Source organism: Thamnophis sirtalis, unplaced genomic scaffold (assembly GCF_051295495.1).
Source record: "Thamnophis sirtalis isolate CommonGarterSnake01/CBP01778 unplaced genomic scaffold, rThaSir2_p1.2 scaffold_13, whole genome shotgun sequence".
In the NCBI taxonomy this organism is placed as follows: Eukaryota; Metazoa; Chordata; class Lepidosauria; order Squamata; family Natricidae; genus Thamnophis; species Thamnophis sirtalis.
The window spans coordinates 14,057,127-14,073,481 of NW_028261393.1; the positions used below are offsets into that span (position 1 = coordinate 14,057,127).

A 16,355-nucleotide genomic window follows, 5' to 3' on the forward strand; every position below is an offset into this window, starting at 1 on the left:
GGGGAATTCTGGGACTTGAAGTCCAGACATCTTCAAGTTGCCAAGGTTGGGAAACACTGCTTTAGGGCACGTTACTTAGACAGTGAGAACAATTAATCAGTGGAACAACTCGCCTCCAGAAGTTGTAAATGCTCCAACACTGGAAGTTTTTAAGAAGATGTTGGATAGCCATTTGTCTGAAATGGCATAGCGTTTCCTGTCTAGGCAGAGGGCTGGACTAGAAGACCTCCAAGCTCCCTTCCAACTCTGTTATTCTAATGGGACAGGGATCCCCAGCCCCCAATCCAGGGACCGGCACCAGGCCGCGGCATAACATAGATAGACTTATATGCTGCTTCACAGTGCTTTTATAGCTCTCTAAGCGGTTTACAGAGTCAGCCTCTTGCCCCCAACAATCTGGGTCCTCATTTTACCCACCTCGGAAGGATGGAAGGCTGAGTCAATCTTGAGCCCGGTGAGATTTGAATTGCCAAATTGCAGGCAGCCGGCAGGCAGCAGAAGTAGCCTGTATTACTGTTCTCTAACCCAGTGTTTTTCAACCACTGTGCCGCGGCACATTAGTGTGCCGTGACATAGTGTAAGGTGTGCCGTGGGAAAATTACTTTATATATAGTCAATATAGGCACAGAGTTAATTTTTTTTAACATTTTCTAATGGTGGTGTGCCTTGTGATTTTTTTCATGAAAAAAGTGTGCCTTTGCACAAAAAAGGTTGAAAAACACTGCTCTAACCACTCTGCCACCTCGGTATTCCAGAAACTGGGCCAGGCAAACAAGCGAAGCCCCATCCGTGGGATGCAGACAGCATGCAAAGCCAGGCTCCCTCCAGTCTGCTGGAAAAAACTCTCTCTCTACGGAAGCAGTTCCTGATGCCCAAAAGGTTGAAGGCCGCAGCTTTAGGACATGACCCTGGCTTACACATTGTACTAAAGTCACAGTTCTCTTAGGGTATCTCTAGAATTTGGTTCACACAACACAGCCCTATCAAACACCATATAAGTCCCCATGTGAGGGAGGTTGGCAGTTATTAAATATGAGAAATGAATATGACTCAGTGTGTTGTGTTAACACAGCCCATATTTCAATTCATGATATCTATATATGAAGGAGTATTTATTGCTATGTTTGTTTGTATTCTTCTAGCCTTTTTTGTGTGGTCTTCCCTATTCTATTTAAACACCTCAAAAGTATTATATTAAAATTGTGACTAACCCAAGGTTTCTCAGTAAATTATGTTCCACGCTCTGCATCTCAGTACTTGAACCCTTATATCCCACTGGTTCTTTGCTAAATGGCCGAGAAAGAGACTGAGAAAGTAATTCTCAGGGAAAAAGAAAACCTCAGAGAAATGCCATATCCTTTTCAATAATTAGATCCCTCAATTCTTGAAATCTCAGGTGAGGAAATTAAAACAATGTGTAAAACAGGATGCTGGCATTCCAACAAGATTTTGCAAGATTTTGATTTCAGAGTTTTTCAGATTTAATTTTTTTAAAAACAAAATGATTTAATGTGGAGAATGTTATATGCTACTTTGTCATGCCTGTTTCTGTTAATTTGAAAGAATTCTAATAGCATTTGGAGATATATTTTTCGCACTATAAGACGGACCAAACCATAAGGCACACATTAGCTGTAGACGAGGAAAACAAGAAAAAAAAATCTGCCTCTGTCTCCCAGCATCCATCCGGTATTCATCTGGCTAGCATCCTTGCAGCAAAGAGCCTGGTTAGCTTCAGCACGTTATCGCAGCCCCACCATGTGGTTCATCAGGGCTCTGCTCCATTGCGCCCTCTGCCGGTCAACTCCGTCGGCCGCGCGAGTGATCGTGGGTGCACCTCGGTTCACCCACATAACACCTATCCTCCGCGAGCTGCACTGGCTACCTGTTGATCTCCGTGTGCGCTTCAAGGTGCTTCTTACTACCGACAAAGCCCTTCATGGTAGTGGATCTGCGTACTTGGGAGACCGTCTCCTGCCAATTACCTCCTCTCGACCCATAAGATCCCACAGATTAGGCCTCCTCCGAGTGCCATCTGCCAGCCAGTGTCGGCTGGCAACTACGCGGAGGAGAGCCTTTTCTGTAGCTGCTCCGACCCTCTGGAACGATCTCCCCGTGGAGATTCGTACCCGCACCACCCTTCAGACCTTCCGCACAGCCCTCAAGATCTGGCTATCCCACCAGGCCTGGGGGTAAAGACCATAATTTGCCCCCACCCGAATGTTGAATGAAAGTTGCTTGTTTTTAATTATATATTGTGTTTTTATGTTATTGTATGTCTTCCCCTCCCATATAAGTTGTTAGCCGCCCTGAGTCCCCTCAGGGAAAAGGGCGGCCTATAAATAAACGCAACCAACCAACTGAGCTGAGCTGCTGCAGCCACTGGAGAACGTTGGAGCCTTTGCTGCCCAGCAGCTGATCGGCGGTCGGATCAGCCTCCTGGAATACTGCTGATCAGCTGTTCTAGGTGACAGGTGCTGCTGCTGATTGCCGCAGCCACCATTTGGTGGCGGCGAACAGTGGCAACAGTGATAGGTGATGGTGGTGCTGCCATCGTACCAACCCCTCCCCCCTCCACAATAGTCGCTCTATAAGGCACAGATAATTCAACCCACTTTTTTTGGGAGGGGGGTCTTATAGTGCAAAAAATATGGTAATTCTCAGTCTTTCAGTTTTGCTTTGATAATTAGACCCAGCGGGTATCCTTCCTCTTCAGTATCCTCCTTTCCTTACTGATGAAACCTTTCACTCCTCACCTCCTTTCCTTTCTGTTTCAGTTGCCAATTCCAACACAGGCAGCGGTTCTCGCAGAGATTCCCTCACAGGCAGCACTGATCTCTACAAGAGGACATCCAGCAATTTGACTCCTATAGGACATAGCTTTTATAATGGCCTTGGATTTTCCTCTTCACCGGGTCCGGTAGGCATGCCTTTGCCTAGTCAGGGACCTGGTCACTCTCAGACTCCTCCACCATCTTTGTCTTCTCATGGCTCCTCTTCAAGCCTAAACCTTGGTAAGGATACTGCTGTTCTCACGGGTTAAATCGGCATCTTGGTTGAAGCTGTGGCTGCTCGTTGTTTCCCACCTGGCCCACTGCTTGCAGGAAAACTTGCTGCCTCCAGATGGTTTGACTGACAGCTAATTCAAAATATTGGAAGGGTATCATTTTATCTACTGTTATATGCTTAAATGATTTATATTGCTTGGTTAGATATTCCTGCAAACATGACAGGGCCTCAAAAGTCCAAAATCTGAACTGGCTAGGATTCTTCCTTCTTGAACCTCCACCCCCCCCTCCTGCAAAACTGTTTTGTGGGCCTAGCAAGATTGGACTCCCTGCTTTGCCCAGTTAAAGAAGTTCAGAAGACTTCTATCTTTTTAAATGATCTGTAATCCTTACAAAGCTGCTTTTTGTTTGTCTCAGCCAGAAATACCCCAAAAATATTCCTTTTGTGAATGCTGCTTCATTAAACTGTTATCTCTTTAGTCTTGTTGGCCAAGAGCTTTTCCCCTTACTGGCTTTCGACCCCTAACCTTTTTTTCTTGGTCTGAAAGATGATGGCATCCCAGGAAACAGAGTGGCTGTATATGCAAAAGTGTGCTGGATCCGGATTGTTCCGTGTTTGGCTCTTGATAGCGTTGCACACCTGTAGGTGGTAGATAACATAATTTCATACCCAAGGTGTATTGATCAAGGCATGTCTTCTAGGGAAACTGTACAGGTTGCTTTTCCGAGGTTGCATATGCTAGCAAATAGAAAGGTAGAGAAGTGTGGGATAATACATAAGATGTTCCAGTAAGGAAGTATCACCAGTGGCAGTCGAAGTAGAATTTATGTGTTTACATACTATTGAGCTGGAAATCTCTCTTAAGCAGCAGCAAAGTTATGCTGTTGCTAAGCGATAGGTCCCGACTATTTTTCTGAGAAAGTAACAACTACTCATCTGCTTAGCTCACTAGTGTAAAGCTTATTCTGCGGCAGCAAAGATGTGATAGAAGCTTGGTTTTCTCCGAGGGTGCTTTCTTGTGGGGAGAGAGGTGTCTCATTTTAACCCTCGTCCATTGGGGACTTTTAAAGCGGGATATATATACTGACTAGGAGTGGTGGGGTGGCCTAGAGGCAGAGCGCTCTCCTCACAATCAGGAGGCTGTGAATTCGATCCTAGGTAGAGGCAGATATTTCTCTCTGGGCACCCTGAGAATATAACTGCCGAATAAAACTCCTCATTGGCGTCAGGAAGGGCATCAGGCCAGTAAACACTCTGCTAGCTCCATTCAGTTGCGCAGACTCCACCCCACAAGGGATAATGGGATCGTTAAAAGACGATGATGATGATAGAAACTGACTAATCACCTCTGTGGTGCCGGTAAAGAAAGGGGCGAATGTTCAAAGGACATGGAAACCACAGCTCTTGCCCTCATGGCTAAAACCAACCACTGAATGATCACATGTGCAAAAAAGAATATTTCTAGTTAAAAAGTCTGTCCCACTTCAGTTATAGCCTGGGGAAATGACTCCATGTGTTTGCAGCTTGAGGCATTCTTATTAGTCACTTATTATTAGCTACCTCTGGTATTTTGACATTAAAAAAAAACTCCTTGCAGGAGGTCTCACAAATGGAAGTGGCCGTTACATCTCTGCTGCCCCCGGAGCTGAAGCCAAGTACCGGAGTGCAAGCAGCGCTTCCAGTCTCTTCAGTCCCAGCAGCACCCTCTTCCCGTCCTCACGTTTGCGCTACGGGATGTCCGATGTCATGCCCTCCGGCCGCAGCAGGCTGCTCGAAGACTTCCGTAATAACCGGTACCCGAACCTGCAGTTGAGAGAGATTGCTGGTCACATTATGGAATTTTCCCAGGATCAACATGGATCAAGGCGAGTGGGGAGAACGAGCAGAGGAGAACTTTTGTAGAAAAGAGCGTGGGAATTCCCCCCTACCCCCCCCCCCCGCCCCAGGGTCAAGCATAACGTTTGAGTAGCATTCTGCAGGACATGAGGGAGCCCTGCAAAATCGGTGTCAACCCTGAAGCAAATCTGGCTGAGGCCATCTTTGAGGTTTCAGGGTTGCCACAAGGCAGAAAAGGGGACAGTGGAAAATAGATAGCTGGGGGGGGGGGGAATTGTAGTCAAAACAAAAAGTTTTCCTGTGGGAACCAAGGGCATTCCAACAGGTGCTAAGGAGAGGAGGAGCAGAGTAAGCAAGCAACAGGCCAGCACCTCTATTGGACAATGCGACTGATGATTTGGGGGAAGGGGAGAACTTTCACTGTTTAATTAGGTGAAAACTGCAGGAACTTTTCAGTTCGTTTTCGCCAGTTGTGCCAATACGATGTATTCAATAAATTGTTCTTTGAGGAATCTGCCTGCCTCGGAGTTCTGCTTTCTAAGGGTGCATTACTTGGAACACTGACAATCAGATTAGCCTATATTCCTATTTATATTGGGGAGGTTTTTGTTCTGGTCTCTCTGAGTCAGTCTTCATTCCTGGCAACTAAATAACAAATCCATACTATTCTTGGCAATTTTTTCAGAAGTGGTTTGCTATTGTGCTCTTCCTAAGGCTAAGTAACTGACCCAAGGACACCCAGCTGGCTAAAATGTGGCTAATACAATTGCATGTTTCATCCTCTTTTCACCTTAAAAAATATACTTTGAAGTCTTGGGGAGATCATCGAAGGCCTTCAGGTTTGGCATGAGTCTGAGACAGTCCATTCCTATAAATGTTTCGAAATAGTTTCTTTAAGGAATAGGACAGTATCATGGACTGGCAGCAGAAACTGCGTAAAAGTGTCCGAAAGTTTGCAAAAAAAAGAGGAGATTCTTAAAGCAACTTAAAAAACTTTAAGTGTTTACCTCTAGAGGAGGTGTTTCCATAGAGGAAATACCTCAGAATCTAGGAGCCACTTGTTTCTAAAAGCTCTTATTGAAGGGGCTGTCCTAAGGCAAAGACATAAAGGAAGATTTTTCTGTAAAAAGGGGTTTATATGCTTCAGCATGCTGGTAGCAATTGGATTTATCATTGGATTTATGCTTATTTTGAGTTAAAATCAATAGGGAATTTGCTGGCTGGAGGGTAATGTGTAAGTTAACCTAGTAGAAAACTTCAGTCCTGTTTATTATTTGTTTTATGTCAGGCAAATCAATGCTAGGCACACTTCTCTTACTTCCATAATTTCAAGTTTTTAAAATACGCACCAACATCAGCCGTACAAATTTCTTGTTTAATTGTGCCCTCTCCAGGTTTATCCAGCTTAAACTGGAACGTGCCACCCCAGCTGAAAGACAGCTTGTCTTCAATGAAATCCTACAGGCAGCCTATCAGCTGATGGTTGATGTCTTTGGAAATTATGTAATTCAGAAATTTTTTGAGGTGAGTCCTGTTTACCGCGCTATTTCCAGAGAAGGTATTGTTTCCATTTGGCTGAGCAGCAAATTAAGCGGAAGGATTCAGGAGTTGGCAAACTGTTTCAGGGGAACATCCTTGTTTCCTTCCCACCCCTAATCTCATGCAGTCACGATGATAATCACTTTGTGAAATCTCATGTGAGGAGAAGGCAGAAACCTGTGATTTGACAATCTTGCAAAATTTTTGGCCATTTTAAAACACTATAAATGAAGTGGGTTTTAACCTGCTCTGACGTGTTTTGATAAACTTGTTGTGGCCTGCCAGAGGTCGGCAGAGCTGGCAGCAGATTCGGACAGTGAGGAGGTTGGGGAGGAACATGGGCCAGTCCTGGTGTCTGGGGGAGGCTCTGATGTGGGCTCTGCATCAGAGGCAGAGAGGTGGCCAGGGCCGTCTGACAGTTATCAGCTACCTTCTGAGTCGAATATCAATGAGGCAGACGAACAGCTGGAGCCTGTTCCCAGTGTGCCCATGTGCAGAGTTGCCAGAGGAAGGGAACAGCTAAGGAACAAGGATCGACTTGGGAGTAAGGCCACAGGTGGATGTTGAATGGCCCCTCCCATAAGGAATAAAAAAGGAGCGAAAGAGGAGGGAGTTTGCAGGAGACAATTAGTTCATTCCTGCATTCTTGCCAAGTATTGCGGCATCTGAAAGATATTGGCCTGGCCACTCTCCAAGCCTGATAAAGTCGGTAATTGTGAACTATCTTGAAAGACTGTGGGCCGGGACTTTGCTGGAGAGGAATTCACTGTGAATTAAAGAAAAGGGGTTTATAGGGATGAGGACTCTGCTTTATGCTGCTGGGGAAGTCTCGGTCAGAACAAAACTCTGACATGTGTCTTGTAACTGTTGTCATTGCTTTTAGTTTGGCAGCCTAGAACAGAAGCTGGCTTTAGCAGAACGCATCCGTGGCCACGTCCTCTCCCTGGCTTTGCAAATGTACGGCTGCCGAGTTATACAGAAAGCTCTTGAGTTTATTCCCCCAGACCAGCAGGTAATTGTAAGTTTCCATTTTAATTTTATCTCTTGATGTTACATGTCAGTGTTTCCTTTCCTTTTAAATTAAAATCCTCTTAAGCTTTGTCTTTGTGTGGTTTTTTTTCTTTTTCCTTCTCCTTTTAGTGGTTTGTGATTGTCATCTGCTTTGTGTCCTTTGTATGTGTACAAATAGCGAAAGACTTTTGGGGAGCGCAAGACTAGGTATAGCTGGGCAAGGGGATGATATGTGTTTGCCATAAAGGTAGTGAAGAAAACAATGGAAGGCCTTTTGCAGCCTTTGCTATTTTCTTGGGAGTTGGGGGGGGGGGGAAGGAGGAGTAGTGATTGCTAGCTAGGAGGAGCTGCAGTTAGGACATTCCTCTTTTGAGATTGCCCATCTGCCCACAACCCATTCAGCCAAATCTACTCTAGAGATTGGCAAGCACACATTTGGGTTGTTGTTTTTTTTGAAAAGTCAAATAATAGGCCTCTGCAAAAAATATTTTGAGCTCAAAACCGAGGTGAACTCAAGAGCCAAAGTGGCGCAGTGGTTAGAGTGCAGTACTGCAGGCTGCTTCAGCTGATTGCTAGCTGCAGTTCAAATCTCACTGGCTCAAGGGTGACTCAGCCTTCCATCCTTCCAAGGTGGATAAAATGAGAACCCAGATTGTTGGGGCCAATAGGCTGACTCTGTAAACCGCTTAGAGAGGGCTGTAAAAGCACTATGAAGCGGTATATAAGTCTAAGTGCTATTGCTAAAACATCCTGAATTTGAAACATTCTGTTCCAAGCTTAAGACTGCTGTTTGGATGCTCTCCTGACCATTCTAGAAGAGTTTGAGACTATCCCATTTTGAGCTTGAAATTGAAATATTTATGAACCAAATACTTGGATGAACAGAGCAATATCATGTCATTTCCAGAACCATGTTGGGTTTTAATTTGTCGTGATTCAGTTCCTGATTTATCATAAACAGGAGATGGGAGAAGTTTCATTTTGCCCAAGGTCCGTGAGAATCTTGCTGATCAGTGCTTGGGAGTTTAGGGTGAGGAAGAAGAATCTTAACTGGTTCTTAAGCCCTGGTTCTTACAGGGCTTTCTGTCTGTGGTTCTGGTGGTGCTTTCTCTTTGTTTCTCTGTCCCTTCTTCCATAGAACGAGATGGTCCGAGAACTGGATGGCCACGTCTTGAAATGTGTAAAAGACCAGAATGGAAATCATGTTGTGCAAAAATGCATTGAATGTGTGCAGCCACAATCCTTGCAGTTTATAATTGATGCATTTAAGGGGCAGGTAAGAAGGTTGTTTGTGTGCATGTTTGATAGAGAATGTACACAGACGTGAGGAGGCAGGGAAATTGATGTGAAACAACAGGGCGGAAGGAGTTAATTTGGGGTACTCTAAAGTAAAGGTTCCCCCGCACATGCGTGCTAGTCGTTTCTGGTTCTAGGGGATGGTGCTCATCTCCGTTTCAAAGCCGAAGAGCCAGCGCTGTCCGAAGATGTCTCTGTGGTCATGTGGCTGGCATGACTAAATGCCAAAGGCACAAAAACCGCTGTTCCCACCAAATTCGTTCCTATTTTTCTACTTGCATTTTTTACGTGCTTTCGAACTGCTAGGTTGGCAGAAGCTGGGACAAGTAACGGGAGCTCACTCCATTACGTAGCACTAGGAATTCGAACTGCCGACCTTCTGATCGACAAGCTCAGCGTCTTAGCCAGTGAGCCACCATGTCCCTTGGGTACTTTTATCTTTAGTTAAATGGCAGGATGATGATCAGATACCAGATCATTTAAATGCTTTGTTTCCCTGAAAAGTTACACTTAGTGACCTGATCTGTGCCCAGAGTAACTGTTCCCAGAGTAACTGGGAACTGACCGGGGACGCTATTACCATTGTTTTACCACCAATATATGTATATATGTATATTGTTTCATACAGAGTAACTGGGAAAGTGTTGGGAGAGGCAAGGAGGAATGAAAGATGGAAAATTTCTTCAGGCATATATGTGTGTGGACATGGAAGTGTATATCCACGTTCCTGCCTTGCATTGTTTAAATTTCAAATATTTTCCCAAAGTCGCTGAGCAAATTGTGTATGCACTCAAACTGAAACTAAAGAGCTGAAAAGCAAACATCATACAAATGAGCTAAGTTTTAAGAAGGGATTGAAAGTCAAAGTATCCTTTGGAGATATATCAATATCTATAAAGAACAGGCAGTTTGTTTTTTAAAAAAAGTATTTGAATCCTCCAGCAAGATTTTAGGGCGCTGCGCGTGAGGAGAGCCAAGAAGTCATGTGCAGAAAGCTAAAAGCATTGCCGTGTTCAAATAATCCAGCATGCAGTAGGCCAAGGTTACCTTCTCTTTTCCAGAACTGCAGGAAAACAAGGTAGTTCACAACGACATTTTGAAAGCCCAAATGACCATTTTTCTCCCAACTGCACCATGTCACCATCGATCTTAACATCAAGTTTTAAAATGTACAAAGAATTCAGTTTCACGGTTGGCAGTGAGTGATAACTAGCGAGTAATTAAAAAATATATTTGACATGCTACATTGCCTGTTGTTGTTGTTTTGTTTGTTTGTTTTAAATTTAGGCTGTTCTGAATAAGGATTTTTACCCTGTCCTCACCTCTGTCTGTTGAACTCAGGTGTTTGCCTTGTCAACCCATCCCTATGGCTGCCGGGTCATTCAGAGGATCCTTGAACACTGTCTACCTGAACAGACCCTCCCTATCCTGGAAGAGCTTCATCAACACACAGATCAGCTTGTGCAGGTAATCTGTCAAATCATAAATGAAATTGCACAGAGTTCTGGAATCAGGATGTTCTCCAGATAGGTGATCGGCTTTCAAAATGACCAATACTTGGATGCATGACCTTAGCAGGTCTGTAAAGTAAAGGAAAGCTGAAATAAGATCATGAGTGTAGTTGTGATTTCACTTAGTTGTGGGTCTCAATTGTGATAGCTAAACAAGGAGCAAATGCACAGCAGAGTTTCTCGACTGTGGACACTTTAAGATGTGTGGATTTCAACTTCCAGAATTCCCCCAGCCAGCATAGCATAGCTGCTGGAGAATTCTGTGAATTGTAGCGCACGCACCTTCAAATAGCCAAGTCTGAGAAACATTGAATTAAAGGTGTTAGACTAGCAGTAGGAAACATAGCAACTGAGTATCCTATTCAACCTACCAATCTACCTCTTGTGCTTTTGTGGGGGGGAAATAGGCACAAACATTGCATACATTATGCTAAAGTTCCTGAATGAAAGGTGGGACACCCATTTGACACAGAAAGAATTAGATGAGAAGGCAAGAGTTTTGGTATTCCATTTCAGAAGTGAAGATTGTAATTGATTTGATTACAGCCCAGCTTATTACACGGTACTGCGTAATTACAATTGTGTTTAACGGATGTTTAACATAAAAAGGGCTTTAAGACTTATTCTCATGTTGTCTCCCCAAACAGGATCAATATGGGAACTATGTTATCCAACATGTACTTGAACATGGGCGACCTGAAGATAAAAGCAAGATAGTGGCAGAAATTAGAGGCAACGTGCTTGTACTGAGTCAGCACAAATTTGCCAGGTATCATCATCATTCCTTTCTGCCTATTTCTAAATAATTAGCTGTAGGGGGGAGGGGGACTGAAGTGGGAAAAGATTCTGTCCTTCATATATGGAAAGAAAAGCTACAGCTTCAAAATTCCTTGTAATGATGAAACATTTATTAGTGTTGCTCCCATCCCGCAAATGTATTTTCAGATCTCTTTATTGGGCAGAGTTACATAAAGCAGAATGTGGCATTAGGAAGGTGGGGCGAAGCTAAATGGTACTGGAATCATGAATTCTGCATGAGCAGAGTTGAAATGCAGTCATGGAACAGACCGAGGTGAACGATTAGGTTATCGCTTGGTGTAGTGTTGCTTAGTTCCATCCAGCACTGCCCTCGTATGGAACATAATTCAAATATGTGGGAGTCAAGAATGCTTGCACCAACACCTCCCCCCAAAATATTAACTAATTCCGGCCGGGGGCAGCTTCTGTGTAGTGTAATGTAGATACTAGAGAAGGATGAAATTGTTACTCCTTCAGGAACTAAGAATACTACGCAATTTTGCTGTTGGTATGAAGCAGTGTGTATTTAGAACCACAATCTTCATGCATCCAACCAACTATTTCATATTTGTCAATTCAGGATACCTTTAACGGTACCCCGTTTCCCTGAAAATAAGACCTTCCTGGATAATAAGCCCAATCGGGTTTTTGAATGCATGTGTTAAAATAAGCCCTCCCCCGAAAATAAGCCCTCCCCAAAAATATTGCAACACAACAGCAGCCATGAGGTGACCATGCTTGCTGCCTCCTGCACCTCAAAAATAACAAGACCCGAAAATAAGCCCAAGTGCTTATTTCGGGGTGGGGTGGGGAGAAAATAAGTCCCTGTCTTTTTTTCGGGGAAACAGAAGCACAGTAGATGAAGAAGTTGGAGATGGGGACATGCTATATTGTAAAGCAATTGATTTTGAGATGAATGGAGGTAGTATCTGTGCATTATTTCTAGTTGCTCTTGATATCAGTCAGCCAACATTAGCAAACGTATTTTAAATCTTGTTTATAGGGGACCCTGCCTCTCAGTCTCAGGCTAAAACTCAGTCCTGGCCATTTATTTCAGTTCCCCAGTTTGTGTTCTTATGTAACAAGGGGGAAAACAGTTAACATGTTTTATGATTCTTTCCTCTGGATGTGTGTGTATCCACTCTCAAGAGGTGTGTGAAATACTTTGCAAAATCCATTGATACGGGTGGCCTGTTGGGATGCCAGCAGATAACCAGTACCTTTTCTGACTCGCTACAGCAATGTGGTGGAGAAATGTGTCACGCATGCCTCCCGCACTGAACGAGCCATGCTGATTGATGAGGTGTGTACTATGAACGACGGCCCTCACAGTGCCTTATACACCATGATGAAAGATCAGTATGCCAATTACGTGGTACAGAAAATGATTGATGTGGCAGAGCCGGCCCAAAGGAAGATTGTGATGCACAAGGTGAGTCGATGGCCTGGATTTGCCTGTTCCATTTGGTTGGAATATGGCCGGTGCAAAAACCACAGAAAGCTATTGCTTGGAGGTACGACCCAAGAGCCTGAAAGATGCCAGTGTCTCTCCCCCCTGCTCCCACTTCAGAGTTGCTTACAGGACAACAGAAGCTGTGTCAAAGCTATCTCTGTCTTTTTGTTATAGGATTGCATCTTGAGTGAAGGGTTTTTTTTGGGGGGGGGGGGGAGAGAATCCGCTTTCCCTACTAAAATACAGTTTAAATATAGTGTTATAATGACTTGGTAAGGCCACACTTGGAATACTGCATTCAGTTTTGGTCATCACGATGTAGAAAAGATGTTTAGACTCTAGGAAAAATGCAGAGAAGACCAACAAAGATGATTAGGGGACTGGAGACTAAAACATATGAAGAACGGTTGCAGGAACTGGGTATGTCTAGTTTAATAGAAAGAAGGACTAGGGGAGACATGATAGCAGTGTTCCAATATCTCAGGGGCTGCCACAAAGAAGAGGGAGTCAAACTATTTTCCAAGGCACCTGAGGGTAGAACAAGAAGCAATGGGTGGAAACTAATCAAGGAGAGAAGCAACTTAGAACTGAGGAGAAATTTCCTGACAGTTAGAACAACTACTCAGTGGAACAGCTTGCCTCCAGAAGTTGTGAATGCCCCAACACTGGAAGTCTTTAAGAAGATGTTGGACAGCCATTTGTCTGAAACGGTATAGGCTTTCCTGCCTAGGCAGGGGGTTGGACTAGAAGACCTCCAAGGTCTCTTCCAACTCTGCTATTGTATTGTATTGAATCGCATGTGCTGGTTTTGCATTACTCAGTTTATATTACTGAATAATCATGAAGAGAAATCAGAATGCAAATGCATATCGTGTAATGCGGGGTCCCCAACCCCTGGGTTTGCTGCCCATTTGGAACAGGACCACACAAGCAGCGGGTGAGCGCGCATGCACACAGCTCCACTTGTGTGAGCATGCGCACTTGCCACTCACATGCAACTATTCTTCTACCCCCACCCCAGCCAAGCCAGAAAGGTTTGGGAATGCTATTTTAATGCAAAACCACAAAGATTGGATGTCACATGTACATTAAAATGCATTATTTGGGAGGATCCCAAATCTTTACAGGGATTGGAAAAACGTGGGAAAATTTCAGAGGAAATCGTACAAATCATTGCATGCAGATGTAATACTGGCTAGTCAGAACTTGGCACCTCTGTTTTGCATCTTCCAGTTCAACCAAGTTTCCCAGGTTAATCCTCTCCAATTTGACTTAGTTCCGTTGGTCTCTGAATTCACCCTTACAACAGATCATAGCACTATCTGTACGAAGGCAGAAACGGCTATTGCCATTCATTGCCTAGTTCAAAGTTTGCATTAGCCTCAGTGGCGCAGTGGTTAGAGTGCAGTACTGCAGGCTACTTCTGCTGCCTGCCGGCTGCCTGCAATTTGGCAGTTCGAATCTCACCAGGCTCCAGGTTGACTCAGCCTTCCGTCCTTCCGAGGTGGGTAAAATGAGGACCCAGATTGTTGGGAGCAATAGACTGACTCTGTAAACTGCTTAGAGAAGACTATAAAGTGGAGCGGTGTATAAGTCTAAGTGCTATTGCTATTAAATCCACTATGTGGCAGCTTAACTTGCCTCCTGTCAGACTGTTTTATTTCAAGACCACTTGTATAATTCAGGATGGTACCCAGATCTGAAGTGTCACCATCCTTTGTAATTCAGCAGTCATAGTGTACTTGTGTGAGTGTACTTGTGAACCACTTGTGCTTAAATTCCTCTACCCTCATCCCCCAGATCCGACCTCACATTGCCACTCTCCGCAAATACACGTACGGGAAACACATCTTGGCCAAGCTGGAGAAGTATTACATGAAGAACGGGGTTGACCTTGGGCCTATTTGTGGACCACCCAACGGCATCATCTGAAACACTGAGCTGCGGAAGAGAATTTGTCACCATAGTACCTGGAATTCACAACCAGCAACCTGTCAAGCTCTAATATATACTTTGAAAAATATTCACGGTTGCTCAACATAATAGATTTTACGAGAATGACAAAATAAAACTAGTCAACAAATTTAAACAGAAAAAAGCTGGGAGGGGGAGGGGAGGAAAAAAACCCCTTTGTAAATTTCTTTAATTTTATCCTGCATAACATGTACTAATTATTTTTTTAAATTGCCCTGCTGTTTCAGTGGTGTATAGAATTCTTGTACATAGGCAACAGATGTACATGGAAAGCCACATTTTTGTTCACTGATGTAACTATTTCAAATATGGAAACTTTCAAAGTGGCTAATATGAAATAAAAAAAACCCTGTTTTTAACTCCTCTACCTTACAGGAGAGCTTTTTGGAAACAACTGTTTTGTTCTCTTTTAAGTCCACTCTCAAGGAGCAGTTTTAGTTAAATTGCGCAGATCTGCATTTAACACTGTTTATAAATTTAAAAAAAAATCAGTTTGCTAAAGCTTCAATTTAAGGTAAGTTTTTAAGTTTCACAGACTTTTAAAAAAATTCCTTTTTCATAGTACAAAGTGCTAAAGAATTGAGCTTAGCAGTCAACTTTGGGGGGAAAACATACACACCAAGAGTTTTTTTAAATAGCTGGTTGGTGTGTGGTTACTGCCTACTACAGTTCTTCTGTTAACACAGAGGCAATTTTTTTTAATTATTTAGCATGTAGAAAAAAAATCCAATTCAACTTTGGTCTTGCTTCTATAAATATATAGTGTATACTTGGTGTAGACTTTGCATATATAAAAATTTGTAGTATTTTCTTGTTTTGATGTCTAATCTGTATCTATAATGTACCCTAGTAGTGGAACATACTTTTGATTGTACAATTGTACATTTGTAAACCTCTGTAATGTAAATGTGGAGAAGTTTGAATCAACATAAACCCATTTTTGGTAAGAAAATAAATTAGCAAAACCTGTGCATTTCAGTGTATATTCACCCCTTTTATGGTCGTAGCATATAGTGTTGTATATTGTAAATTGTAATTTCAACCAGAAGTAAATTTTTTTCTTTGGAAGGAAATGTTCTCTTTATACAGCCTGGTTAATGTTTAAAAGAAAAATGCTTGGTTGTTTTTTTTTAATTTGTCACCTAGTCAAGAGAATAGCAATCCTTTCTAAATGTTACACACAAACAAATGATTCAGTTAAAAAAATAGTGTTTATTTGACTCTTTGAAAAAGAAAAGCAATGTTTTATTTTGTGGCAGTAAAAAAAAAAAAGACACACCCCTTATTCCTTTTCAATCAGAGTCCCTCTTTCACCTTGTAAAGTGTGAAATCACTTTGCCTTTTTGTACAGAAGATAAACTGTATTTTGCATTTTGTCTACTTGTAAGTGAATGTAACATACTGTCAATTTTCCTTGTTTGAATATAGAATTGTAACACTACACGGTGTACATTTACAGAGCCTTGTGTATATTTCCAATGAACCTTTTTGCGAGCACACTTGTAACCATATGTGTATAATTAACAAACCTGTGTATGCTTATGCCTGGGCAACTATTTTTTGTAACTCTTGTGTAGATTGTCTCTAAACAACGTGTGATCTTTATTTTGAAAAATACAGAACTTTGGAATCTGGATTTGTGTTTCGTTTGAGTATTTTCAATATAGAGCACCAGGACAAAATATTCTAACTGACTGACTGACTCTTTTTTCTTCTGATTTCACAATGTGCTTATGCAGTGCTTTTGAAGAAATGGTTGTATTTTTTTGGGGGGGGGGGGGATATTCTGTTGCTAAGTTCCTATACAGATCTAAAGATGGCTTATAGTCTTAAAGACACCATCAGCTGTATTTACCCATAACCTGAAGCCATAAATTAAATTTGCAGGTTATTTATTTATTTCTTCGTTTGTCAAACATGTACAAGAT

The 16,355-nt window shown here is 42.8% G+C and overlaps 1 protein-coding gene across 6 annotated transcripts in view; it reads left to right on the forward strand.

Annotated features, from left to right (window-relative positions):
* PUM1 (pumilio RNA binding family member 1) overlaps positions 1-16,063 on the forward strand; it is a 70,738-nt gene extending 54,675 nt beyond the window's left edge. For 4 of the 6 annotated variants that reach the window (XM_087727676.1, XM_087727679.1, XM_087727680.1 and 1 more), the window contains exons 14-22: positions 2,778-3,014; positions 4,607-4,874; positions 6,240-6,369; positions 7,268-7,402; positions 8,534-8,671; positions 10,033-10,158; positions 10,850-10,971; positions 12,240-12,432; positions 14,254-16,063. In XM_087727676.1, the coding sequence (XP_087583802.1) occupies positions 2,778-3,014; positions 4,607-4,874; positions 6,240-6,369; positions 7,268-7,402; positions 8,534-8,671; positions 10,033-10,158; positions 10,850-10,971; positions 12,240-12,432; positions 14,254-14,385 (1,481 nt within the window). In that variant the 3' untranslated portion in view covers positions 14,386-16,063. The remainder of the gene's footprint in view (positions 1-2,777; positions 3,015-4,606; positions 4,875-6,239; positions 6,370-7,267; positions 7,403-8,533; positions 8,672-10,032; positions 10,159-10,849; positions 10,972-12,239; positions 12,433-14,253) is intronic. The other 2 variants (XM_087727678.1, XM_087727681.1) reach the window with 1 other exon arrangement.
* Positions 16,064-16,355: the final 292 nt, after the last annotated feature.